This window comes from Sinocyclocheilus grahami, unplaced genomic scaffold (genome assembly GCF_001515645.1).
Source record: "Sinocyclocheilus grahami isolate Dianchi unplaced genomic scaffold, SAMN03320097.WGS_v1.1 scaffold287.1, whole genome shotgun sequence".
NCBI classification, from domain to species: Eukaryota; Metazoa; Chordata; class Actinopteri; order Cypriniformes; family Cyprinidae; genus Sinocyclocheilus; species Sinocyclocheilus grahami.
The window spans coordinates 365,819-393,647 of record NW_015505466.1 but is presented as its reverse complement, the minus strand read 5'-3'; the positions used below and the strand labels follow the sequence as shown (position 1 = coordinate 393,647).

Here is a 27,829-nt window from a genome sequence, read left to right as displayed (position 1 = left end):
TTTTACTGTTTCCGTAAATATGTGTTTTTGGTGATTACAAGTGGTCAGTGCTAAATACAGGGTGGGTTTTCTCATTATTAAAATATTGTGTCTTCATTTGCATCTATGGTTCCATGAAGAATCTTTAACATCCATGGAACCTTCACATTACCAAAAAAGCATGTTTGCTGAAAGGTTCTTTGTGGAACCCTAAAAGTCCCTAAAGAACCCATAAAGTCTAATATAGCAATATTCTCTTTGTAAGTAATAGTGATTTTACTATGGTTTAGGGGTGTTGTTAGGCACAACATGTAGCAGAAAATTATATATATATATATATATATATGTGTGTGTGTGTGTGTGTGCCTAAATAATTCTTCCACATAGTTATATAGTTCATTAGCATAACTGAAGGCAGTTTACTGTTGCCAAGCAATGTAGCAGCTTGGTTTACTGAAATAGAATTGAACTGATGTGCTCTCACAGGTGAGTGTTTTTCATACAGTGGCGAACGCAGACCTCCAATTAGAACTTAACATTTAAACTATTTTAAAGTATAAAACATAATATAATGTACAGCAGATATTAAAAGGACTTAAAAGACATCAAAATGTTCTTCTCTGTGTGTGTGTTCTGGTATGTATGGTTTATGAGGATGTACATATATAGTGTCATGGTTACTACAATGTAAACATGATGAGGACACTTCCTGTTTTTTGTCCAGCTTTTTTTGAAAATCTAAAAATGCTGAAATTTTTGTGTAAGGGGTAGCTTTAGGGGTAGGGTAAGGGGATACAAAATACAGTTTGTACAGTATAAAACTATTATGCCAATGGAGAGTCCACATATGTAAGTGTGTGTGTGTGTGTGTGTTTGTGTGTGTGATGTTTTTATACTTAGGGATTTCATGAGGGTTATTAGTGATTTATAAATATTGAGATTTACTCACAAGGTCCTTGGCATTGAGAGACACATTGTCCCACCAGGGGGAGACAAATTCATATTCACAGTTCAGGATGCGTTTAAACATGTACTGGTCTCCTCTGTCATCAAAAAAGGGCTCAAAACCACATAACCTGTACAGAGAATAGAAACAAAAAACAGTGCTAGTTTTAACATCAGCTTCACCTCTACAAAGTGGCATTGAACTACAATTTTAAAGAATTATTTTCTATTTGAATATATTTTAAAATGCAATTTATTTCTGTGATATCAGAGCTGAATTTTTAGTACCCATTACTTCATTCTTTAGTGTCACATAATCCTTTAGATATCATTCCAATATGCTGATTATTATCATTTTATATGATAATTTTTTCAGTTTTTCAGTGAATAACTACCTAAATTCCAGTCAGTTCCTTACAAATGGATGAAATGGGTTTAAAACAACATTTACTGATGATAGATTTTAAAAAAAAAAGAGTTTTAGTTTTGTTTTCTGTCAAACTTTCTTAGACTTTATGTTTTTGTAAAAGAAACTACATCCAATTCCTGGAATTACACTCAGAAGTTCAAAACGTGCTTCATGCTTTTCACCAGTGAGGCTGATCTGAGACAAAACCAGCATTTCGCGATTGATACAACAGAGAGACTGAATGACTAAGCACAGCACATCCTGTGAAAGAATAACTTTAGACAAGTGTCGTGGCACTCACAAAATGTACGTGATAACTCCCACAGACCACATGTCAACCTCAGGGCCATAGGCACATCCCCGCAAAATCTCAGGAGCTGAGGGAGAGAAAGGCAGAACATCAGAAGAAAAGAATAAAGGGGGAGGAGACGCTCTGCTGCACTAATGCCGTAAAAAGACTACATCTTCTCTGTAATTCTCTTTGTGCAACTGATGGCCACAGATGGTGCTCTGTTAAAAAAACCTCCTCTTTAATAAACTCACCACAATAGCCTGGAGTCCCACACACAGTCTTCATTGTTACCTGATCGTCTACAATTTTCGACAAACCAAAATCCGCTGTAAAGATAAATCACACCAAAGAAAATCAGTTTTTCATTTTCTGAAATGGCTCTTGCAAAAGCAAACCTTGCTAAGACATAGTAGAGCATCGCTAAGCAGCTGATGGGGTGTTCTGGGTGGTTGCCAGGTGTTTGCTCAAGTCTCTATGATATTCTGGTCCCCAGATATGGCTCTAGTCTCTTCTTTAGTGGTCTAGTCTCATGACTAGGTGAATCTCATGACATGTGAGGAGAGCAGTACATATTTTAAAGCAAAAAAAAAATTTTGCTAAAATAAAATTAACCATTACAAATTTGTGCATTGCAACGTAACTGTAATGATAATTATGCATACCCCAATTCTCATTAATTAGGCCATCGTGCAAAGAGAAAGGAGTTTGTAGAAGGGGAAAGTGGGGTCAAAGTGAAGACCCCAAACACTGACCAGCTGAGAGGAGCTTGTGATTGGAAGCTCTCTGTCGACTTAAATCGAAGGCTCTGCTTCCCGGCTGAAATTGTGGTTACCAGCCTCAGACCAGACCTTGTGTTGTGGTCCTCTTCATTATGTACTGTGTACATCTTAGAACTCACTGTGCCCTGGGAGGATGCGGTGGAGGAGGCCTATGAATGCAAGAGCCTTAAGTATTCTAAACTGGCAGTTGAAGCAAAGCAACGTGGCTGGAAAACAAAGGTTTGTCCAGTTGAAGTTGGCTGCAGGGGCTTTGTGAGGAGATCTGTCATTAAACTGCTAAAATAACTAGGAATCCAAAGCCAATTCCAATGGCAAGCTGTCAAGGTCGATGACTCTGGATTAGGAGGAGGGAATCCCTCTGGGCCCCATAACAACAGAGGTGAAATCAGAGGGGCCCACAACTGGGACACCCCAGGGGGTGCCGACTAGCCCTCTGGAGGTGTAGTGGGCTGATATCATCGAAACACCAAAGAAGGGGGGTGCCCACCTGATGACCCCAATGAAGCTGAGACCTCTTTCCCTCTATACCCTCTCCCCTCTACTCCTGGTGCTACCACTCAAGATGCTCTACATTGCTTTCCACTTATCTCAGGCAGGTGTAGTAGTAATATGGGTTAGTACCAACTAGTCCTAAAATGCAACTAAAAAGTTTTCAAATTCATATGGGTGTCACGACACACACACACACTGGGAGCACAGGAACGAACGTGGAGACGAGGAACAAAGTAAATTTCAAAGGTTTAATAAACAAAAGCTGGGAATACAGAGACACAGTACACACTGAGGACACAAAATGACATTCGACAGCAGACAGGAAACAAGGGGCAAAACACACCTTATATAAACAGAAACTAATGGGACACACCTGGGATCAATAGAACTAAATGGGAATAGGAACAGGAAAAAACAAATATGGGCATAAACATTAACCTGGAGCACACGGGGGAGGAAAACACAACACGAGACATGGAACAAAGTCTGACAATGGGAATCTCCTCTATGGGTGGTAAACAGATTAATCTGTGCCTGATAATGAGCAAAATTAAAGTAATGGCCAAGCTGCACTGAATATATTTCATAGGCCAATTTCATTTTACAATGCGTACAAGGCAGCACTGTATTGATATTCCTCAAACAATATTATTACATCTTTGATGTGTTTATTGTATTGTTTACTTTATTTGTAAATGTATTTGTTTTATTGTTGATTGCAAAGTGCTGTTGTTGTTGATTGTATATATATATATATATATATATATATATATATATATATATATATATATATATATATATATATATACTGTATATGCTACAAAATACAAATCCTCTAAAATTGTACAATTAGATATACTGATGACTATGCAGAAAAACACTTACAGTAAAACTTATTACCTCACTTAATACGTCACTTTACTTAATACTTATGAGTGGCTCTGATGTGGAATTACATTAATGTAGAACCCGAAAGCCAAAACCTGAACTTTTCCTCAATCTTAAATGTTAAATGTTACATTTAATTTAATTTAATTTAATTTTTGCTGCCTTGCAAGCACTGCTATTTACTTCAGAAAATGCAAATCTAGTTTTAAGATATCCTCTTTTGAAATTAAATTAAATTTAAATTTAATCTAATTACAAAAATTAATTAGATTAAACCTAAGTTTCAAATGTCAAGGTATAATATGGAGCACCGCAACAAAAATATCTCACACAAAACAAAAATCTCTTATCAGACAGAAAAAAATGTTACTGCTTAAAAGGATAGTTCATGGAAAATTTTTTATTCTGTCATCATTTATTCACCCTCATGTCATTTCAAACCTGTATCATTTTTTCCCCCTGATGAACATAGAATATATTTTGAAGAATGTGGGTTACCAAACAGTTTCTCGTCCCCTTTGACTTGCACTGTATTTATTTATTTATTTTCCCCATTCTATGTAAACAAATAGGGACTAGCAACTGTTTGGTTACCTACATTATTCAAAATGCAGAAGAAAGAAGCTCATACAGGTTAGGAACAACATGAGGGTGAGTAAATGATGACTGAATTTTCTTTTTTTGGGTGAACTATCCCTTTCAGCATTGTTTGAGAATATTTTCCCAAAACATTTGGCATGATTATTGTGGGTGATTGTCAAAGTCTTGCTTTGCAGTAAAGGATTCTGAATATTTTTTAGCACTATTAAATTGCTAGAGATTTCTGGGTTGTTTTTATGTGTGAGAGGTCATTTCATATGCATCAAACAAATGGACCAGTTACACCAAAGTGTTAGGACTTTGTTCAGATCGCTATACTTGAGTATGGGCAATGCTAAAAGTGATACTTGCCTTAGCAAACACCACTAATTAGAGCAACGTCCACCGTTCACAACAGATCTGTTTATAATCAGCCCGATGCACTTGCCAGTGCCTTGGTGAGTGTTACCACGGAAACTCATTAAACAGAGTAGCACGGGCCATAAATCTGCCTGGTTACAGAGAAACAGCACGTGGTCACCATCTAAAATGTGCTACAGAGGGAACTGATGAGCGTCAAAGAGAACCAACATGAGGAAGATGTGAGGAAGGTTTTAATACATATATTAGCCAGTTCTGTTTGCTAAAGCAAGTATCACCATTACTATTGGACATACTTAATTTTATTTTTTACTTGGTCAGTAAGCAAACTCCTTGTAACAAGCAAGCAACTGTATAGCTATATATGCTATAATGTACAACCGTCTAATTCCAGAACAAAAATTCCCATTCATTTTCCTCATAGTGAAATATAAACCATTGAAACACAAGCTATGAGGTTGTAAATATACACTATATGCTTTTGTTAAAGCCATCAGCCAACAATATTTCAACTTAGTTTGCTGTTTAACAACTGAACAGCTGAAAGACTACATTACCCATGATTCTGCAGAGATTCTCCACCAATCAGAGAACAGAAACAAACAAATCACCCCTTCAGCTTCTACCCACTCCCTCCTGAAGCATGTGCAAATGATATGAAAATTTGAAACTTTCAGTTTTATATAATGTTACTTTCTATAAGAAACAAATTATGTCACTTTTTTCAGGATATTCAAACAATAAATGCCTTTTTGATGCACTTTGATGTGGTGTGACAGATTGCTGTAGGTGCCTCAGTTCAAACGGCAGCACAGAATGTGAGTGAACTCAATCATCCCTTCCTCTTTACTACTAGTTATAACATGAAATAAACATGAATGAACATCTCATGCCTCATGTAATCGCTCAATCAGTGTTTCAAGGTATATATTTACCTTAGGCAAGTTATTATTTGTGTCCACAGCCTGTTTGTTCAGTAGAGAAATTAAGTCTAGAGAAGAGCATTTCGCTAAATACTAGTTTATATATTCATTATATTTTGCTTAACCTGTTAGTGATGTCTACATTTAATGTATGTTTAAAGTCATGAAAACAAGCTATGACAGCCACTGTGTAAATGATTATATTTCAACAACGAATAGAAATGTTATAGCCTAAATAGATTTAGTTAATGCAAAAACTGCCTTGCCATTTATTTTTTATTTGAGTGTAAATTATTATTCTGCTTCCCCTCATTAAAAATAAGTACACAGTCTTGAAACTTTGGCTTCTTGTTCATTTTTGCTTCTTGTTTCTTTCCATGAAAAGTAACTAACGCAAATTTGTTACTTTTCTTATGGAGTAGTTACTTTTTTATGAAGTAACGCAATACTGTGATGCATTACTTTTAAAAGTAACTTTCCCCAACACTGCCAGAACATTCTAGTAACTACACAGCAACACCTTGCCACTTTTTTTGCAACATTGTTGCAGCTAATATTACACTCAATCTTTTTTTTTGGTTTGAAAATCTAATTTATTTATCATTATTTGGAGTATTTACTTTGGTTTGCAATTAAGCATGCTTAGATAAAGCTTCCAAAAGGCCTATTATAGTCTCACACCACATCTGTCATCTGTAAATATGGATTGGTTCAAATGTTCTCCCATATATCATTCACATGGGAAAAATCCAACTTTACACTGACATATACTTCTCTTAACTGTCAAACTAGTATGCACAACTACCCGTATAAAGGCAGAGTCACCACAGTCCCCAGTGTAAAAGCATTCCAACTGGTTTGTTTGCAATAGAGCCACAGAATGATTCCTCAGAGGAGGAGCAGTACAATGTGCCAGCTTCCCAACACCAATTATTATGGTGACATGAAGGACATGTTATCTTTTGCTGGGGTCCAAAGGGAATACTTCCATCCTGTTCAAAACTCAGTAGAGCTGACACACATAAAGTACATCATCTCTCTCCTTCTCTTCCTCCTCTCATCTGACAAGAGCAGGAGGTCTGTAGCTCGCCACTGCTGCCATCTGTGTCCCCACCCCATTAAGATTATTTTAGCAACTAGCCTCCTTATGTACGTCCACACAGTTAAAGGTGAAGTGTATAATTTCTGTGCCACTAGTGGCTCCAAACTGAATTGCAGAATTAATGATTTTCAAAGTTTACGCTTCTGGCTTTGTAAAGCCTATTTCACATTGCACCGACAGACGCCGACCAATGGCTACAGAAAAGTTTGGTGGGCTTTGTCGGATCAATGTGTTACCACTGTTGGCGCCTGTTAGTGTTAATCGTCGCTTGTTTTTGCAGACTGAACAATTGGGAGTTTGTCGGGTCGTGGAATGTGTGAGAAGTGAGGTGCTGTAATCTGGTGAATGTTGGTGTTGGGTGGCGTCTGTCGGTGAAGTGTGAATTAGCCTTAACTTGTTTCAAATAACAGTTTTGCCCAAGATGATTGTCTCATTTCTGCGTGAATCTCGTAAGAGTTTTCTGTAGGATGGTTGCTTTCTAGACACGATGGCTGGTCGGGATGCATAAAAACTACTGTAATGTTTTAATAGCACCATAGTGTTTGCTCTTTTCAGGGGAACCTAAAATGGCTGACTTATTGTTGAATCTTAATGGTTTGAAAAATGACAATCACCATCAAGTGGTTCAAAGCTCATGTTACTATCTTTCATTCATAGAACACAAAAAGAGACATCTAGCAGAATCTTTACTTTAAGTGGATGTGGACCAACCACATTGTCCTAGATTACTTATTTTGTGTTAATACAAAATAAAGTATTATGGACATCGTTGAGAGTGACATGAGGGTGAGTAAATGATGGCAGAACTTCCATTTTATGGTGGATTATCCCTTTAAGACAGGGGTATTGAACTGAAGTTGAAAAAAAAATGGATATGAATATTATAGGGTAAGTCAGATGTTTTATCAGACTATTATTATTTTAATATATTAAGATACCTATCTGGCAGAGGGCCATGTGACAGTTAAAAGATAATGTATGGGGTTTAGGGTTTTCCTCTTGAAGTCATAGGCCATTTTATATTTAGCTTAAAATAAGTATCTACTAAAAACAAACAATGTACATAATAATCAAAATACTCTCAGCATGAGAAGCAAACAAAGTTAACTAGAAATTTCAAAGTTTTAGTTGTCCTTTCTTGCCATAAGTTTTATAACATTGTTTATGAAATGCTCCTAACATCCTGATTAATAATGTAGATGAATGTGAAATGTGTTGTCAAAAACATTTTTTCTTAATTTCTTGCAATTCCGAGTATCTCTGTAATGGGCTGACAAGATGTGAGACATGTGGATCCATCTGCAGGCTTTATTTAAGAGACGTGGTAAACAGGCAGGGTCAAAACACTGGCAAACAGGTATATGGCGGGCAAAACACAAGAATAGTCACAGGGCTAGCGTAGGTCACCGATAAGCAGACAGAATCACAGGGGCGAGACGAGAGGGAGAAATCCAAGAAAACAGGCAAGGCAAGGCAAAACAAGGAAACCACGGAGACTCGGAAAGGGGTACAGGCTAAACAATACTCAGCAGAGAAAGGTGGTTAGAGTGGGTGTTATATAGTGAGTGAGGTGATTAGAAACAGCTGTGTGCAATCAGTGCAGTGTGCAAATCGTGCAAAGAATGATGGGATATGTAGTCCGGGGTGCTATGCAACAGTTTGTGTTGTGCGAGAGTCAATGAAATGGAAAGGGTGACCTCTGGTGGTGAATAAACGGAAGTCCATGGACTGAATTTGTGACAATCTCACAGTTTCTAGTTAACATTTCGTAATTATCATGTTTTTCCAAAGAATTGTGAGTCTCTCACAATTCAGACCTTTTTTCCAGAATACTTAACTCGTAACTGAGATTAAAAAAAAGTTTTGAGAGAAAATTTGGAATTGAAAATATAAACTCACAATTTTGAGAAAAAAGTCTGAAAAGCAAGATGTTAACTTAAATTTGTGAGATATAAACAGAATTGTGTTATGAACTTGCAAATCTGAGAAAAAGTTAAAAAAAAGTCAAAAGTAAACTCAGACTTGTGAGAAATAAAGTCAAAATTCTAAGATAAACATTTTTATTTTTTAATATGTGGCAGAAACAGGCTTCTATAGTCAGTTGCTTACAAATTGTCCGTTACTGATTCCAAATTACATGACAAAAAGTAAAGTAATCCATTACATTACACATATAATCAGACTATTTTTGATGACTTTTAGATTACTTTTGACCTAACTCGTGTATCACATTGATTTAAATAAGATAATCTTCTACCATATTGATATAAAAACACAAAGAGTAAGAAAATATATTCCATTTGTTGTTATTAACAACATGAAGTGCATTGAACATTAATGTCAAGGTTTCCCAAACTGGGAAAGAACTGCAGGAGGTTCGTGCATTTAATGAAAAGCTCATAATTAATTAAAACATAAAAATTTTTAACTAAAAAAAAAAAGGTGTTTTTTTAAATAACATCAATTAAAATAAAACAATTTCTATTTGTTTTCCTGCACGTCATGTGAAAATTAACCAAGGGGTACTTCAAGTAAATATATTAGCTAAAAGAGGTTAAGATAACAAAAAGGTTTGGGAATTTGTGCATTTTAATGTGTTTGAAAGACAAGATTCCAAAGACAAAGTAATACTTAAATAACCCACTGAGTGACAGTTCAAATAAAAATTTATGTGTTCATCAGTAGTTGAAGCAGTGCTGAAACACTTCCTAAAGGGGTCATGACATGAGAAATCAAATTTACCTTGATCTTTTGGCATATAGGTGGTCTTTGTACCATTAAAACATTCTGAAAGTTTCATAGCTTAAAATGTCCTCCTCATTTTAAACAAAGCCTTTATTTAATCAAGCTCCAAAAACAGCTCGCTTTGGATTTGAGATGTAAGATGACGTCACTTGGCACAAACATTTGCATAAACACTGCCATCAACGAATAGTCATCTTCTCACCATAGGCCCCGCCCACTGGCGTTCAGTCGCTTATTGGCTTGACACTTGATTACGCTGAATGCGAGTGTTGCGTTGCCTCAAAAGTGAATAGAAATTACAATCACTACCGCTATCTTGTCTACACTGAATACAGTTTACAGATGCGTGTTCGCTTTCTGACACAGTCCACACGCTTGAGTCTGACGTCAATAGGACAAATTGAGAAAGAATGAAAGAATGTTCGCTTTTTGACATGTTTGGTTTAAACAGCTAGTTCACGTCTTTGTACAGATATCAGAAGGATCCCAGCGTAAGGAACAAGTGGATAGTTTATTTTAATGGCACCCGGATCGAGTCAGAGGATTGATCAGAGCATTTTGTTTTGTAAACGAGGCACACTCTCATGGAGAGTTCACAAAGAAACATTTGTTGAAAGATGACACGGTAATATATCTGACTGCAGCTGCATCACAAACTGTAAGTAAATGCTTTGTCTGGAAATGACCATTATTTTTTTGATCATGTTGTCAAAACACTCACATACAATAGCAAGATGACTTGCTACTAGCTACTAGATACTAGCGTTGATACGGTTTCCTATGCAATTATGTGCAATGAGCCAATCATAACAGTGGCTGATTCCTAACCAGCCTTAAAGGACACGCCCCTTAAAACAGGTCATTTTACAGAGAGGGTCTCAATGAGGGTTAAAAATTATTATTTTTCCCAATTTTTTTTTTATGTGCAAACATTTCTATTATCATTAGGCCTATAAGTAACCCTCAAGGAACATATTAAAATAATTTTTTTTTAAATGTCATAACCCCTTTAATACTGAAATGATTTTTGAAAACTCAGTGGTCAAATGCTGTGGCCACCTGACTAGTGACTGGTCTTTGTGTGAATGTTAACAAAACTGCAAGATTTTCTGAGTGTACAAGTGGTAGGCTATTTTAGAAAGGAACATTTTAAAGATGAAAAAGAGGAATTAGGGGGAATCAATCAATTATGAATATTTTATTGCTATTGTGTGAATAATATGTAATCATGTAATCAATAAAAAAGTAACTGTAGTCTGATTACAAGTATTTTAAAATGTAATTTAATCTATTTACAAGTACATTTTTGGAATCTGATTACGTAATCCAGATTACATGTAATCAGTTACTACCCAGCTCTGTCTAATATAAAGTGTGTGCTGCCTACAGTGATTTTAAGTAGCAAGTGAAACAGCGTGCAATATTCTACAACAACTATTTCAAACAGTATTACTGTATGTTACATGCTGGCTCATGAGAAGGTAGTATCAACTTAGTGCCATCAACTAGTTTTAAACTTTGGCAGCAAAGATTTTCAATTCCAGCAATAAAAAATACATCAGCTCCAGACTTCAAAAGGAAAGCTGCAAAGATATTGCAAAGTCCCAAGCCACTGAGGACGTCCCAGCCAATCAGACTGGCAGAAATCTACAAAACACAGATCCAGAGGGATGCCACACAGCCAGCTGGCTTTGATGTGACAGACACACAGATTTTGCTGTTGTGAGGGAAACTGTGAAACTTTTGACACAATAACACGGTAAAAAACGCTCCCTGAAAAGGTGGGCCACTTCAGAAGGGACTCGCAGCGTTTCCGTTTCCGTTCCTCTGCTCTTGTTTTATGCCCTGGTGGGAGCTGGAGAGTTGGCGTTCTCTTATTGCAGCCCACCAACTGAATCCAGCCCATGAGAAATTTGCCCACTTTCTTACTATCTCCTTGGCAACCGCCATCTTTGATGAAGTGAGAGCCAGTGTGGTGGAGAACACACTTTAAACGAAAATGCTTTTCAAATACATTCACACAGATGAAGAACAGGCCTACTTTCTAATTCAGGCAGCTATATCACTAAGGCACATGGATTCATGACAGTATAAACAGAAACTGTATGCACAAGATATACAGTAGATGATAAAAATAAGCCTCATTATACATGAACTAATGAACAAAACACAAGGAAGTGAGGGAAGGAGAGAGGGAGTGCAGGAGAGAAAGGGATATAGTAGAATGGCTTTCCCATTCCAGCATAAAAAAAGCAATAAATGGTCTCCTGTGGTCTTCATACGCAATCTAGATCCACTTATGATGACTTCATACTGGAAACAGGACTCTCTTGATGGTTTAATAATAATAATGCTTTCACTGATGATATAATATGTGCATATAAGGTCGATGGACACAAATGTTAAATACTAAAATACATTTGCATGACATATACAGTATCACTGGTTGCTAGGGTTTTCAGAGTTGTTGCTAAGGGCAATTTCAAAAGTCTGATAATGCATTCGGTATCTTAAGATCTGTTCACACTTGAAATAGTTAACCCATGGTTTTTCTAAACCCCAGGTAAATTAAATCCTAGCTTATCTTGCTTCACGGTTCACACTGCTCATAACAAATTAACAAAAAATGTTGGGTATTCATTAACTGAGGTTTCACACTGTACACTGTTTCGAAACACTGGGTTAACATTCTTATTTGCATATTTGCAGTGTCAGTGTCATTGATTGGACGAATGCAGCACGTGATTTGTTTACATTGTGTATCCTCGTATTATATATTCCAGACAGTAAAGTTTTATCTGCGTGGACTATAAAGTTAAGAATAAAACAATCTCTTCTTCACTCTAATTCATTTGACATTTTCCCTCTCAAACACTGAAACAGCTGTTTATACAACAGGCAGTGTTTCTGTAATGGTCCAAAACATGTGAATATGAGGACTATATGAGGAGAATATGGTGAATAAACCAGAGCAGGGTTTCAAAACCTCTGGGTAAGAAGTGGTGCTAACAACGCTTCTAAATTACAAGTGTGAAATGTATCTTTGCCTGGGGTTTAAAGCAGGGTTTAGAACAACAATAAACCAGGGTTAAGTGCAATGTGAAAAGCCTGTTTTATGATCAGCCAGAAGAAAATTGTATGTTTGATTATCTATGGATAAATTTGTCGTTATGCTTAACCAACATTTATGTGTGGTTATGTGTTACCAAATTTCGTTATTAGAGTTATTTTAGCAATATTTTGAATGAGCTTTTAAGTTTATTTTTTAATTTCAATTTAAGGTCACATTTTATTTGAAGGTCCAATTCTCGCTATTAACAACCCATCAACTATGACTTCTGCCTGATTAAACTTTCATTAATTAAATTAAATTAATTAAATTAATAGTTAGTATAGTAGTTGTTAAGTTTAGGTATTTGGTTGTATTAAGGATGTAGAATATAGTCATGCAGAATATGTGCTTTATAAACACTAATAAACAGCCAATATGTTAATAATAGTCATGCTAATAAGCAACTAGTTAATAGAAAATTGGTCCCAATATTAAAGTGTTACCCAATTTAATTTTAGTAATTTTCTTATGTCACTCTTACCATAAAATGTTAAAAAAATAAATAAATTAATTTTTAGTTTTATTACAGTTCAAGTTTGAACTTATTTCCAGTTTTCTGACAGGAAATGTGAGACACTCACCGCGACTGCCTCCAGCACTTGTTTAACTGCATCAGCGGCGTCTCGTTCGCTGTAGTAGCCCTTCTCCACCACCCTGAAAAATGGAAGGTGCCATTTGGTCTCCAGTGTAACTCCATATTGAGCGTACAAACACTGGCTGACTCTTTTTCCAATTTTCACGTCATTATTTTCCAGCCTTAGTGTGAGTCAACCACACCTCAGCACACAGGATGAATGGAGACGTTTCTATCGATTGGTCTTAAGAAGAGGCTTTTCTTTTAAATGACTCATGTTGACACAACTGTATGAAAATGGGAAATTAGATAACCCTGAATGAGGATAAAATGGAGTGAATAACAGTAAAATCATAATAATAGTTTCTCTATTAAAGTGTTGTTTCGCTATGTGATTAGTTCATGAATACAGACAAGCACCTTTTATTCTGTAACAAATGATGAAAGTAAATTCATGTCTCACGACCAACTAGACTGAAACATTTCCCGAAGAACAACTGATCCAGGTCATTACTTTGTGGTTGCATGTAAAAACCTGCAGTTATCTTGAGAAGCTATTTCTGCTGGATCTATCCACCAACAAAAATTTGTTTTGTTGTTATAAAATAATTTAGGTCGAATCAGTAATGGTAAATAATATTTTGACTTCAATAAAACCCGTTAATTTAGATTTCAGGTTACCACTTTTTCAGTTTTAGTGCTTTTTAGCATGTCATTTTAGCAGGTTCAACTGGGGTTGCTGGCACAACTTTATATTTTACTCAATCAATCAATCAATCAATCAACATATTAATAATAAAAGCTATTTTAGGACCATATTATTTTGTTTGTATTTCAACATTATTTTCATGAAACTTGAGCACTCCCTTTCCCTTTTAGTATAATACAGCTAAATATAAAAGAAATAAATAAATGTTCAATAGTGTAAAAAACTATATTTATATATATATATATATATATATATAATTTAAAAGTATTTTTAAGTATTAAAAGTATTTAAATTAAAATATACATCCCAACTGACAATGCAAAAAATCTTTAAAGGAATGTTAATGGTCCTAAAAACAGGCTTAATAAAGGAAAATTATATTATAATGAATTTCAGTGCCATGAAAATGTGGGTATCATGATATACTCCATGAATTCTGAGTGGCATGAAAATGTTTTCATGAGATTCTCCATCACCCATTTTATCATCCATTAAATGCCGAAAAGTCTGCTTGCTTTCCTCACCATGGTACCATTTCTGTAGCTCAAACAAGTTAGAGCTAATGAAAAAGCGCTAACTCTAAGTATGATTCTTGCCTTAGCAAACACCATTAATTACAGTTCTGGGGAAAAGTGTCAATACACAGCATGGAGTTCACAACTTAATCAGCCATTATTAGCATGTAGCAATTTACCCCCATGGTGAACTGACCTGTCAAATAATTCTCCGCCGGTAACAAGTTCTAACACGAGACTAATCTCCGCAGGGGTCTCAAAGATCTCCTTTAGTTTGATCTGACAGAAAACGGCATGAAAAAAGAGAGAGCGTTTCACTGGAGGAATTCAAACACATCACATGATTAATTATTGATGTAGACTACCGTAGCTATAATGTCTGACTAACATTTGCATAACTAGACCTTACTAAATCAAACACAGACAGTACTGCAGAGACAGGATGAACATCTAAGCTAGATTTATGCATATTTTAGGCTGTGAAACACTGTAACTGCCCTTTAGACTTACTATATTTGGATGAGAGAGGCGCAGTAATACACCTATCTCCGTTCGTACAATCTTCTTGTCAACCTGAAAGAACAACCAAGTCATTGTCTGAGTAGTGAACAAGGTGCACAATTATAAAGCCATTACAATCAGGTAAAGTGCAATAGTGCAACATCAACTCAGTGCAAAAGGAAAAACCTAAATAAAAAATAAAGTAAACCAAGCACTTTTCCACATTTAAAGGGAATATTCTGTACCAAGCTTGTATGAAGTTATTTCTGGATGTTCTTTGTCACTCTTGGAGCTCAAGAACATTGTATGGAAAAGCACCAGAACATTCTGCAAAACAACTTTCATGGGTTTAGAACAATATGAAAGTGAGAAAATTAAAAAGTTAAATAAAAGTTTTGTGTAAAACATAATGTTATTTATAATTATTATTTTTATATTTATTCTTAAATACTCAGTTTTGTATATTATAGTGAAATAGTGTTATTACAATAGTAATATTTCTTATTTTGTTTAATTTTTTATAGTAATAATAATAAAAATCATAATTTTATATAATATATAAAAACAAACTCTTGGTCCAAATTGTGTAGCCCTACAAACAAGCACAACAAACCTGGTGTTCTTTATCATTTTTGGCCATTTAAAAATAAATAAAGAAAATGTTTGTCTAATATATATATATATATATATATATATATACAGTACTGTGCAAAAGTCTTAGGCCACTAGTATTTTCACCAATAAAAAAGGGTTTTAAGTAAGTTATTTCTATCTTTTGCTGTAATGTGTCAGTAGGAAATATCAGTTTACAATTCCAAACATTATTTTTGCCATTAATTGTAATAATCCAGTGAGATTTTTGTCTGATAACAAAAACAAAAAAATAATTCACATTGTTTTCTCTGTCAGCCATCTTTAGTAGTTCTTGCAGTAACTTTGCATGATTTATTTATATGCAGTGACTAACAATGTAAATGCATTACATATTACAGCACAAATGTAACATAATATAATTACAGATGCATTAAAGAGGCTTAAGATCCCTACACAGGCCCAAAAAACACAAATGATGGTGTAAATAGAAATGTATGTACTGCTCTAAAAGTTTTGGCTGACAGCAATTATTATCCATCATTCATCAGACTGATGTAGAGAAATGGAAGACAACAACAGTGAGGTCTTTAAGATCTTAGCAGCTGGAAGTAAGTCCTAACCAGAAACTCCTTGGCTATACAAGGTAGAACAAAGAAATGTGGAGAGAAATGTGTCAGTGCACTTACTGTTTTTTTTAGCATTTTCACAGCATAGTGCTTCTGGGTGCCTTTCTGATGGCATCTGAACACCACTGATGTGGCTCCCCTGGAAGAGAGAAAAATAGCAAATGATTCAGTTACAAATAATTCAGTTGGGCTCATTTACTCCCAATAATAATAACCAAGAAAGTATCCATTTCTTTCAAAATGAAAAAAAAAATCATAAATTGATAGGGTTAATTTATTCTCAATAATAAGAAAATTATTTATTTCTTTCAAGATGAAAACCCCAAGCTTTTGAACGATAGTGTGTATTGATATAAGTGTTGAAATATAACCTCAATAATAATAGCAACCTCTTAGATTTAAAACTATTTACGCAGTAATGACAGCATATAGTATGTGACATGCTGTCAGGTTCCAAGGACAATCTGTGTTTTCACACGTACAACATAACTATTGAATATCAGCTGACATTTTTGTTAAAGCATTAAAAGTGTTTCTTTCATACAAGAATTGTGTTTTAAGATGTGCTGGAGTTACTGTTATAGGTGGATGAACATGTAAGGAATAATTGATGCAGCCATGACACAAAGCGGGTTACATAATTCAACGGACCGTAGTCAATTATTCCACTTATAATACGTTTACCACACCTGTTCAGATTGTTCAGATGTTGTATTTAAAGACATTCATCAGGTTTTTGTCCTTAAAGCACTATTGCGAGTAGGATTAATTTCTTATGCATCTCATCCAACACCTCTGTTGCTAATTCGTAATTTAAAAAAATTTAAAACGTAATTTTAGACCTAGTAACGGAGGTTTGAGCCAGACTAATGCAGTTATTAATGCAGCTTAAAAGCTACTTTAGTAGCTACAATCATATCATGATTACAATCATATCATCAGAGAATAATCAGTTAGTAAGCAACTGCATAAAAAAACTCTGTAGCAATGGATTAACAAATAGCTACTATAAATTGAAAGAAGCCAACTAGAAAAATGTGCAAACATTGCAAAAACAAAAAACATATCTATCCATAAACTAGTGGCAGTAAAACACTTTGAAAGCGTTGCAAAAGACACAAGCAGCAGCGTAATACCATTTTGCACAATGTTTTACCAATTAGCCTAGGCTGATAAATTGTCGGGCCGATTCAAAAAAGTTTTGACTCAGAAACATACCTAGCACATTTTAGTAAATGCACAGCGATGCCCTAGCAAGAGTCCACAACACCTTTGTTAAAACAAGTTGTTGTTTAGCTTTGTGAGCTTTCAATTTCTTCAGATTCAGAATCAGATCACTTAATACGATATTTCACTGGCACAGGACCAGTACAATATGTTGGAAGCAAGCAACAGCCAGCAGTTACAAACAAGCATCTGTGTCCAGTGTGCAAATAAATGAAATTTGGGTGGACAGCTTGGCTAATGCAATTAAAGCGGAGAGGCCACCTCAGTGTCCAAGAACTAGCATCTGGGTACTCATTAGGAGACCGAGTCAGATCCACACAGTTATAGATCACCTCCCTCTCTCTCTATGCTGACCGAAAACTCCCACTGACTCTGCATGTGAATAGACATCAGGAGAGTGTAGGAACCAGCTTATGGCTCCAATCTGCTCCACATAATCCCCATGCAGGTCCCAAAAATATTGATTTCAGTTGGTTATATAACCACATTTGAAAGTATCCATATACCTGCCAACATCAGTTGTCAATTAGCAAAGTATCTCTGTGCATAGAGAACCCTGTTTAGGCTTTCTCTGGATCCTTAGCACTTAGACTAAAGTACTTGAGCAAAAAATACAGCCTAATGTACTGGGTTAATATGAAGGAATTTTCCATATTTATTTTTCACAGATGTTACACTACAATTTTTGAATTATGCATTGTCTCCGCCTTGGGCTCCTCCTCCAATTTCTCCACCTCTGTCGGTCGGCCCCCTGGAGTCGTCAGCCCTTCCTCCACCATGGCTCCTCCCTCCGTCGGCTCCACGGCTCCCGGAAGACACACACACATCAACCAGAGTGAGAGCGAAAGCACACCCATCAACATGCTTCATTCGGGTTTCGGAAGTCTTCGGCAGCACTGAACAGGACTTACTCGAGAAGAATTTAATTTTGTCTTTAGAGTACGAAATCAACAATGTCACCAAAGAAGTGTGTTTTTGGTTGTAAGGGATAGGTAACCTTGTTCAGCTTCCCAAAGAACCCAGCGTTAAGAGAATAGTGGATGCAGTTTGTTTCACTGGGGCAGCAACGGAGTTATGCAAGTGTGTTTGTTTGTTCCCGGCATTTTGGTGACGAATGTTTTCTAAACAAATTAAATTTGTCAGTAAAGTTTGAAAGTTTTTGTTCCTGTATTATTTATATCAATGCCACAGCTTGCAGGCAATCGTTACGCAAAAGATGAGCTTGCTTGTGACTCTTTAGCTCCCCCTATGGCACGCCTCCAGGAGCTTGTTTTCGGCAAGAAGCGGTACAGCTGTATCTGTCTTTTATAAATCTGATAAAACTAAAGACTCTTCGAAAATATGAAGGATGCAATACTACTCTATAGGTACTCAAGATTGACATGACAAAGGGGGAAGTCATGGCCTAATGGTTAGAGCGTCGGCCACGTAACCCAAATGTTGTGGGTTCGATTCTCGTAGCGGCAGGGATTGTAGGTGGGGGGAGTGAATTTACAGTGCTCTCTCCCACCTTCAATACCATGACTGAGGTGCTCTTGAGCAAAGCACCGAACCCCCAACTGCTGCCTGGGCGCCACAGCAAAAAAAATGGCTGCCCACTGCCCCGGGTGTGTGTGTGTTCACTGCTGTGTGTGCAGAGGCGGACAAAGTACACAACTCCATTATAAAAAAGTTAAATAGGGTAAATTTTCATTTAATTTTGTCAATGACACAGTATCGATGGTACAAGATAATCCAGGATTATGGTGACCCAGGGTTATTTTTTTATATTTTTTATTTACTTATTTTATCTCACTTTTTTATTTTTAAGTCCTTTATCTTCAATTTCATGCAAAAATCTTTTTCACAGGATAAATGATTAGTTGAGATCTTAATAAATCCTCCACTGATAAGTCACTCTCTTTATTAATGAAGTCAACCTCCTTCTATTGTAGCATTCACTCCTTGAAATGAGATGCTAGAGGGATTTCCATCTCATTACCTCCCAACTGGACTATTTAGCATTGTTTGATTAACCACTTGCATGAGATTAGAGGCATTTAATTTTAAGGTGATTAGGCTGTTTTGTAACAGAGTTGCCCAGAGTAGCTAATTTGGAAAATGCAGTTTACAACTAAATTACAAAAAAATAAGGTATTTTGTGGCAGTCACTACTAGCACAAAACCTATAGGAACCTAAACAGCTGACAACTGACGATAGCATTGAAAAATAGCAGAACTGAAGTGTGCTTAATTGTTTTGAATGTGCATAATCTTACATGTATATTTTTTTTAAGAAAAGAGAATAATATTTTAAAGAAAAGAGAAGTAATTATAAAATCACATGTAAAGATGTATATAAATCCTAAGTGGCTCAAAAAGTGGTACTCTAAATTTCAGCTAACTGCATATGATATAAATTTAAATTATAATAATACATTTTCATTTAATTGCAGTTAAAATGCTATTAAGTGTCCGAAACATTTCTTTCAGTTCACATTTAAATATTATTTTAAAGTCTATTATTTTCATAATAATCACTCTTTTAAAAAGGCCACAAGAGACTTGCAGCAAAACGTTTGACTATCAGCATGAAGTCTGGTCCACATTCCAACATATTCTAGCCAAGAACCTCCCACGAGTTGTAGCAGCCTGAGAACTTGTAAACATAACTTGTTTCCTGGGTGAATTGATCAAACCTGGTACAATTTGACTTCTGTAAATTGAAAAAAGCCTGCAAATTAGATTTGAGCTTTCTGTTTTAAGATGGTCTACAAACTCTCATTGGGTGACCTGTCAGAGGCGCAGAGAGATCCATCAGCCAGATCCACCAAGCCTGAACTTACAAATCTTGTTCCAGGAAAAAAAAGATGAAATAACCTGTTGAAACAATGAACTGTAGTGCACTCCTTTTGAAAGCAAACAGGATGGCAGATGGGAGCTCTTCCTATTATAAACCTCAATCACTATTAACAGCTCAAAATCAACCAATATTCATCATATTAATAATATCACATTGTGAATGAGAGATAAATACACAGGGGGCAAAACGACTACATCCAGCAGCTACAGCAGATTATTACGAAACACATATGAGGTGATGATGATTACTCTCAGGGGGCCTTAAAGGGATTTTTCACCCAAAAATGAAAATTCTGTCATTATTTACTCACCCTCATGTCGTTCTAAACCCGTAAGACCTCCGTTCATCTTCAGAACACAAATTAAGATATTTTTGATGCATTCTGACAGCTCTCTCACCCTCCCATATACTGCAAGGGTCCTTACACGATCAAGGTCCAGAAATGTAGCAAGGACACTGGTAAAATAATCCATGTGACATCAGGGGTTCAACCGTAATTTTACAAAGCTATGAGAATACTTTTTGAGCACAAAAGAAAAAAAAACGACTTTATTCAACAATTCGTCTCCACCCTGGTGCCATTTTGGAGAGTATCCACTAAACGTAAATTGCCTATGCTGTTTTGTGTCAGCTGTGCCACACGGATACACTGTTGATGTCGTTTACACTTTGATTTGAACGAAAACAACGTTTCCGCATGGCGCAGCTGACACAAAACAGCATACGCTGTTTGCATTCAGTGGATACTCTCCAAAATGGCGCTAGGGTGACGCGGAGGAGACAAATTGTTGAATAAAGTTTTGTTTTTTTTTCTTTTGCGCACAAAAAGTATTCTCGTAGCTTTGTAAAATTTCGGTTGAACCTCTGATGTCACATGGATTATTTTACTGATGTCCTTGCTATGTTTCTGGGCCTTGATCGTGTAAGGACCCTTGCTGTCTATGGGAGGGTCAGAGAGCTCTCAGATTCCATCAAAAATATATTTGTGTTCCGTAGATGAACGAAGGTCTTACGGGTTTTGAACGACATGAGGGTGAGTAATTAATGACAAAATTTTCATTATTGGGTGAACTATCCCTTTAATTATCAAATCTGTCCACAGACTTGCACACTACAGCACTATATGTAGATGTGTCCGATATGATTGCCATTTTCAGATCATTTGCAAAATGTGATAACATGTAATGGTATGATTCTCAACTGTCCAGGCAACAAGTCAGGCTATGACTGAGAGAAAAAAAAAACCTTTATGACAATTTTCAGAAGTAGGGTGACCAGAAGTCCCATTTTACCCAAGACAGTTCTGGTTTCACAAGTTGTGTCCTCATCCTTCGAATTTAAATTCAAAGGCCAAAAAATAATAATGTCTTGTAACTTCTCATACCTCCCCAAACGTTTTTGTCTACTGAACAAGTCATTTTTCAAATCATTTAATAACACATTCTTATGTTCATGGTTCTTTGATATTGGTTAATGGTCACATGACATGCAGGTTAAATATTTCATAATTTTTTGTTTTTTTTGTTTGTTTGTATTTTTAAATTATTTTAAGAATGATTTATAATCATAACATTGGGTGTTTACAGACAAGTCTTAAAGGAGACCAAATCTAAGCATTTCTAAAAGAGGGTCAGAATGAAGGTGTTTTGCAAAAACAAAGTTCTGACATGAAACTCTAGATGACGCAGTCCGATAGATCTAACTCAATATGACATAATGACATCATTATCACATGTCACAGCTGATTGGTTCTCTCCTGTATCGGTAGCCAATGAGCTCGCAGCTCAACATTCAGATATTTGGCTAATGCTTGCTGTAGCAGTTGCAGTGCACTTGCACACAGAAACCCTTCACCTTCCCCAGTTCCACCTGTATAGATCTGCTACTGGGTGATCATGTATGCTATGGGGGTTATTCATATATGTTATACCTGCAGCAGCAGTATTTCTTATATGCTCACAGCAGCATAATAACACATTCTTATGTTCATGGTTCTTTGATATTGGTTAATGGTCACATGACATGCAGGTTAAATATTTCATAATTTTTTGTTTTTTTTGTTTGTTTGTATTTTTAAATTATTTTAAGAATGATTTATAATCATAACATTGGGTGTTTACAGACAAGTCTTAAAGGAGACCAAATCTAAGCATTTCTAAAAGAGGGTCAGAATGAAGGTGTTTTGCAAAAACAAAGTTCTGACATGAAACTCTAGATGACGCAGTCCGATAGATCTAACTCAATATGACATAATGACATCATTATCACATGTCACAGCTGATTGGTTCTCTCCTGTATCGGTAGCCAATGAGCTCGCAGCTCAACATTCAGATATTTGGCTAATGCTTGCTGTAGCAGTTGCAGTGCACTTGCACACAGAAACCCTTCACCTTCCCCAGTTCCACCTGTATAGATCTGCTACTGGGTGATCATGTATGCTATGGGGGTTATTCATATATGTTATACCTGCAGCAGCAGTATTTCTTATATGCTCACAGCAGCATGTTGTGGATGTATTGGCAGTAGCAAGTCTCGGTATTTGCTCTGCAGCAGCAGCAGTACTGTTCTGTCAGTTCTGTCGCCAAGACCAAATACATTAACATTGTAATGTACATTACCATGCCAATCCCCCTGAGAGTTGTCATGACAGAAATCTTGTTTTGAATCTTGTTTTGCAAATATATGACTGTTTTACCATTATAAGTGAATCTCATGGAACATAAAAAAGTGAACATATATTAAATTGTATATTTAAAAAAAACATGTTAAATGGTAAATATATTTAATTTAAAAACATTTTTAAAAAAATGTAAAAGGCATGTGCTTAAAAGACCCCTCAAATTTTGTTTATAAAATGGATAGTTCCAGTCCTGAATGCTGACTGGTTAATGAAGCATTGCAGTCATGATGATATACACCACATAGCTAGGACTATATTCACAATATAGCAAATCCTCTCATATGTTATTGCTTAAATAAGACTGTTTCAATTTCTTCCACTCAATTCAATTGCATTCAATTGCAACAATTCCATGCAAAAGGTTTGCAATCGTAAAGATATTGTGTGGATTAATGTAATCTTGATCTAACTGTAGTGCTGATAGCATATGACTGTAAATAATGTTTTGGATAAATGTGGCTCTCTCACTGTAACCGCATCCATCAAATGGATTCTTAACAGTAGCGTTCTTGTACACTTAACACACAGCTGAGTCAGTCTGGAAGTGTGTGTTACACAAGCTGCTCCTGTTTCTGTTTTCTACTTTCTGAGCATTATATAATCACAGCAGAGACTGAGAGAGAGCGAGTGAGTGTGAGAGGGAGGAAGACTAGCTCTCTGGGGAGTGTGGTAGGCTTCATTATTCAGCTCGCTCTGCCTTCTTCAGGACCTGGGCGGTTTGCATCTGGCCCCATTTTACAAGAGTCCAGCATCGATGCCCATGCACTCCAAAATGATTGGCCAACTATGAGCTGATAATTCTAATGTATGAACTTCTTTAAACCTCTATTCATGGCATTCTTTGTTTCAGATCCATGTTAGAGATTGATTGATTGAAGCACAAATATTACTAAAGGAATAGTTCAGCCAGAATTACAAATTCTGACTGAGTAAACATCATTTACTCACCCTCTTGATGTTCCAAACACTTTAGTATAGCGACCAATTCTCACTATTAACTAGTTGCTTTTTAGCATGCCTATCATTAACATATTGGCTGTTTATTAGTACTTATAAAGCACATAATCTGCATGACCATATTCTACATCCCTAATCCTACCCAATACCTACCTTACTAACTATTCATAAACAGCAAAATAGTTTATTGAGGCAAAAGTCATAGTTAAAGGTTTGTTAATAGCGAGAATTGGAGCTTATTATATTCTGTACTCTGTATTTAGGGGCCAAGCAGCGAAGGTGCAGTGGCACCTATTGTATCCGTTAGCGTCATTTTTCTTCTTCCGCCGAAAGTCTATGGCATCCCATAGAACCGCTTGCGGGAAAGTTATGAAATTTGGCACACTGATAGAGGACAGTCTTAACATTAACCACAGCAAGTTTAGAGTCTCTAACTCCAACTCTCTAGCGCCACCACTTGTCCAAAGTTGCAATTTCTTTATGCTAATAACTTTTGAACCATAAGGCACAAAATGAAAATTCAGTTTTCCTCTGAATCCTTGGCTCATGCCGAGTCGAATGAACACCAAAATTAAAAAGTCACAAGGTTTAGTTTTTTCACTATTTTTAATTGTTCGTAAAACCTACTTTTTAGAACTCGTCCTAGACGGTTTGTCTGATTCTCACCAAAATTGGCTCAGATCATCTTCAGACCATGCTGGCAAAAAGTTATGGAATTCAAGTTGATTTGTCCCACTGTTCTCGAATAACGCATGAAGGAATTCTATGAAAAGCACGTAAAAATGGATGTGAGGCTATATCTCCGCAATGGTTTGGTGTATTGAGACCAAACTTGGTGTGTGTTATAACAAGCATGACCTGAGACTACCTGCAGTATTTCGGTGCAGTGCCCCTTAGTGGTCAGGAGACAACAAAAATGCATATTTATGCTTATAACTTCTGAATGGTTTGGCCAAAAAAACAGGTCTCTTTAGATTCGGTGCATCATGCTGAGTCGAACCATACCAAAATGGTTTCGTGTCAGCCATTTTGGGCGTCGGCCATTTTGAATTTTGTCAAAAAATGCAATATTTTAAGAACGCTTAGACTTTGTTATTATGAAAATTGGTATGCATCTTCGGCACCATGCCCTGATGCTTGTGGTCAAACGTTATAAGGCAATTTATAAAAATGCTAATAACTTTTGCATACATTATAATATTGTAATAAGACTGATGTTTATAGATTCCTTGCATCATGCTGAGAACATAGATACCAATTTTGCCATAATTGGCTGAACTTAAATTTTTATTCATGTTGAAAACCTACTTTTTCGAACTCCTCCTAGACCGTTAGTCCAATTTTCACCAAATTTGACTCGGATCATCTTCAGACCAATCTGGCAAAAAGTTATGGATTTCGTGTCGATATACGAAACGATTTTCATTTAGAGCATCAACGAATTTGCTGGTTAAGATGCCAAAATGCATCTGAGGCTGTATCTCTGCAAAGCTTTGACGTATTTGGACCAAGCTTTGTATGTGCCATTGTCACCTCACACTGACGACGCCACATCACCTCACACTGACCACGCCACATCAATTTAGTAACAGCGCCACCTATTGGTCAAGAGTAATAAACCATTGTTTTATTATTAATTATGAAATTTCCAAAAATGCATTAGCCTATTGCAATGAAACTGCTCTCAAAATATTCCTTGGCTTATGCCGACAACAGACATACGAATTTTCGCTTAGCAAATCTGAACTGCCTGTTGGCCATTTTGATTTATGCTGTAAACCTACTTTTTCGAACTCCTCCTCAAGCCTTGGTCCGATTTTCACCAAAATCGAGTCAAATCATCTTCAGACTGTGCTGACAAAGAGTTATGGATTTCGTGTCGATAAACAAAACCGTTTTTGTACAGCGCCACTACAAGTTTAAGGCATAGTGCCAAACTGCATCTGAGCAAATATCTCTGCAAATATTTGACATATATACAAAACTTTGTATGTGCCATTGTCACCTCACACTGACCACGCCACATCAATTTGGTAGCAGCGCCACCTATTGGTCAAGAGTAATAAACCATTCATTAACCATTAATAATTACATTTACATAAATGCTAATAACTTTTTATTGCATTAGCCTATTGCAATGAAATTGGTCTCAAAATATTCCATGGGTTATGCCGACAACATACATACCAAATATGCCAGAGTAAGCTGAACTTCCTGTTCGCCATTTTGATTTATATTGAAAACCTACTTTTTTTAACTCCTCGCCACTCGTTGGTCCGATTTTCACCAAAATCGAGTCAGATGATCTTCAGACTGTGCTGACAGAAAGTTATGGATTTCGTGTCAATAGACGAAACCATTTTTGTACAGCGCCACAACAAATTTTAGGCATAGTGCCAAACTGCATCTGAGGCTATATCTCTGCAAATATTTGACATATTGACACCAACCTTTGTAAGTGCATTTATCACCTCACACTGACCATGTCACATTAATTTGGTAACAGCGCCACCTATTTGGTCAAAAGTGATAAGCCAATAAATCCTATTAATAATAGTTGTATTTATGATTTTTCAGCTATTTCAATTACAATCATCCTAAAATTGCTTTTATTACTCATTGTTGCATTTGGTCTGCAAAATGTTATGGATTTTGTGTCGATAGATGAAGCCGTTTTTGTACAGCGCCACTACAAATTTTAGGCATAGTGCCAAACTGCATCTGAGGCTATATCTATGCAAATATTTGACATATTGACACCAAACTTTGTAAGTGCATTTGTCACCTCACACAGAACACACCAAAATGATTTGATTACAGCGCCACCTGTTGGTCAAAAGTCATAAGCCATTTAATCATATTACTAGTGGTTGTATTTATGATTTTTCAGCCATTTCAATTATAATCATCCTAAAATTGCTTTTATTACTCATTATTGCATGTGGTCTGATGCTCTATGCCATGCTTAGCTCCTCATTTTGCCTCTGGAGTGCTTGGCCCCACGATTGCTGCTTGCAGCTATATTTTTACTATTGTTGTTGTTTTTCATGTTATTGTTTATTTATTTATTTTATTGTATTTAATATTATTATTGTTATTATTATTATTTATTAATTTACTTATATTTTGCTCATACAAATAATTAATGTCAATGAGTTGCAATGTAAAGTTGTTAAACTAAAACTAGAACTATTATCAATTATTTCAAATAATAATAAAAAAAATAATTTTAGTTGGAAAACTTAAAGGGATAGTTCACCCAAAAATGAAAATTTGATGTTTATCTGCTTACCCCCAAGGCATCCAAGATGTAGGTGACTTTGTTTCTTCAGTAGAACACAAACGAAGATTTTTGAGGTCTTAAGACACGAAACGATCGGTCTGTGCAAGAAACTGAACAGTATTTATATAAATTTTTACCTCTGATTCACCGCAATGTCTGAGCGTGTTCACAATATCCGCGTGATGCGTGTACGTGCTCTGGCGTAGTAGACATAGATATATATAAGTAGATGCCTCGTTAGTGACTGTTTCTATGGGCCGCGATACGTTCCAAAATGGCAGACACGTCAACGTATCTGGAGCGGTCGAATAGGGCATCTATATATATCTATGATAGTAGACACATGTGCGGAAGTGATCTGTCACGCGTATACATCACTCATTAGTGCAGTGCAGAGAAATTGCGGACGTGTTCACTGGCACTGCAATGATCTAAAGATATTTAGAAATACTGGTCATCACAATGGAAGACGATTTTGATATATCATCAGACAACATGGAATTTTTTGCCCAACCTTATTTATTAGACGTCACGCGCCGGATGTTGTGAACGCGCTCAGGACAGTTGGACATTGCAGTGGATCAGAGGTAAAAAAGGATATAAATACTATAAGACTGATAGACTGCAACGGTTTGAGTCAAAAATCTTCGTTTGTGTTCTACTGAAGAAACAAAGTCACCTACATCTTGGATGCC

The 27,829-nt window shown here is 36.2% G+C and overlaps 1 protein-coding gene across 1 annotated transcript in view; it reads right to left on the bottom strand.

Moving 5' to 3' along the window:
- The window catches only part of LOC107600594 (calcium/calmodulin-dependent protein kinase type IV-like), a 38,265-nt gene that overhangs the window by 4,840 nt on the left and 5,596 nt on the right, over positions 1-27,829 (bottom strand). Inside the window, exons 3-10 of the mRNA XM_016292527.1 lie at positions 16,206-16,284; positions 14,935-14,997; positions 14,621-14,703; positions 13,208-13,280; positions 11,321-11,501; positions 1,877-1,951; positions 1,635-1,710; positions 929-1,055 (exon numbers count right to left, since the gene is read on the bottom strand). Of these exons, the coding sequence (XP_016148013.1) occupies positions 929-1,055; positions 1,635-1,710; positions 1,877-1,951; positions 11,321-11,501; positions 13,208-13,280; positions 14,621-14,703; positions 14,935-14,997; positions 16,206-16,284 (757 nt within the window). The remainder of the gene's footprint in view (positions 1-928; positions 1,056-1,634; positions 1,711-1,876; positions 1,952-11,320; positions 11,502-13,207; positions 13,281-14,620; positions 14,704-14,934; positions 14,998-16,205; positions 16,285-27,829) is intronic.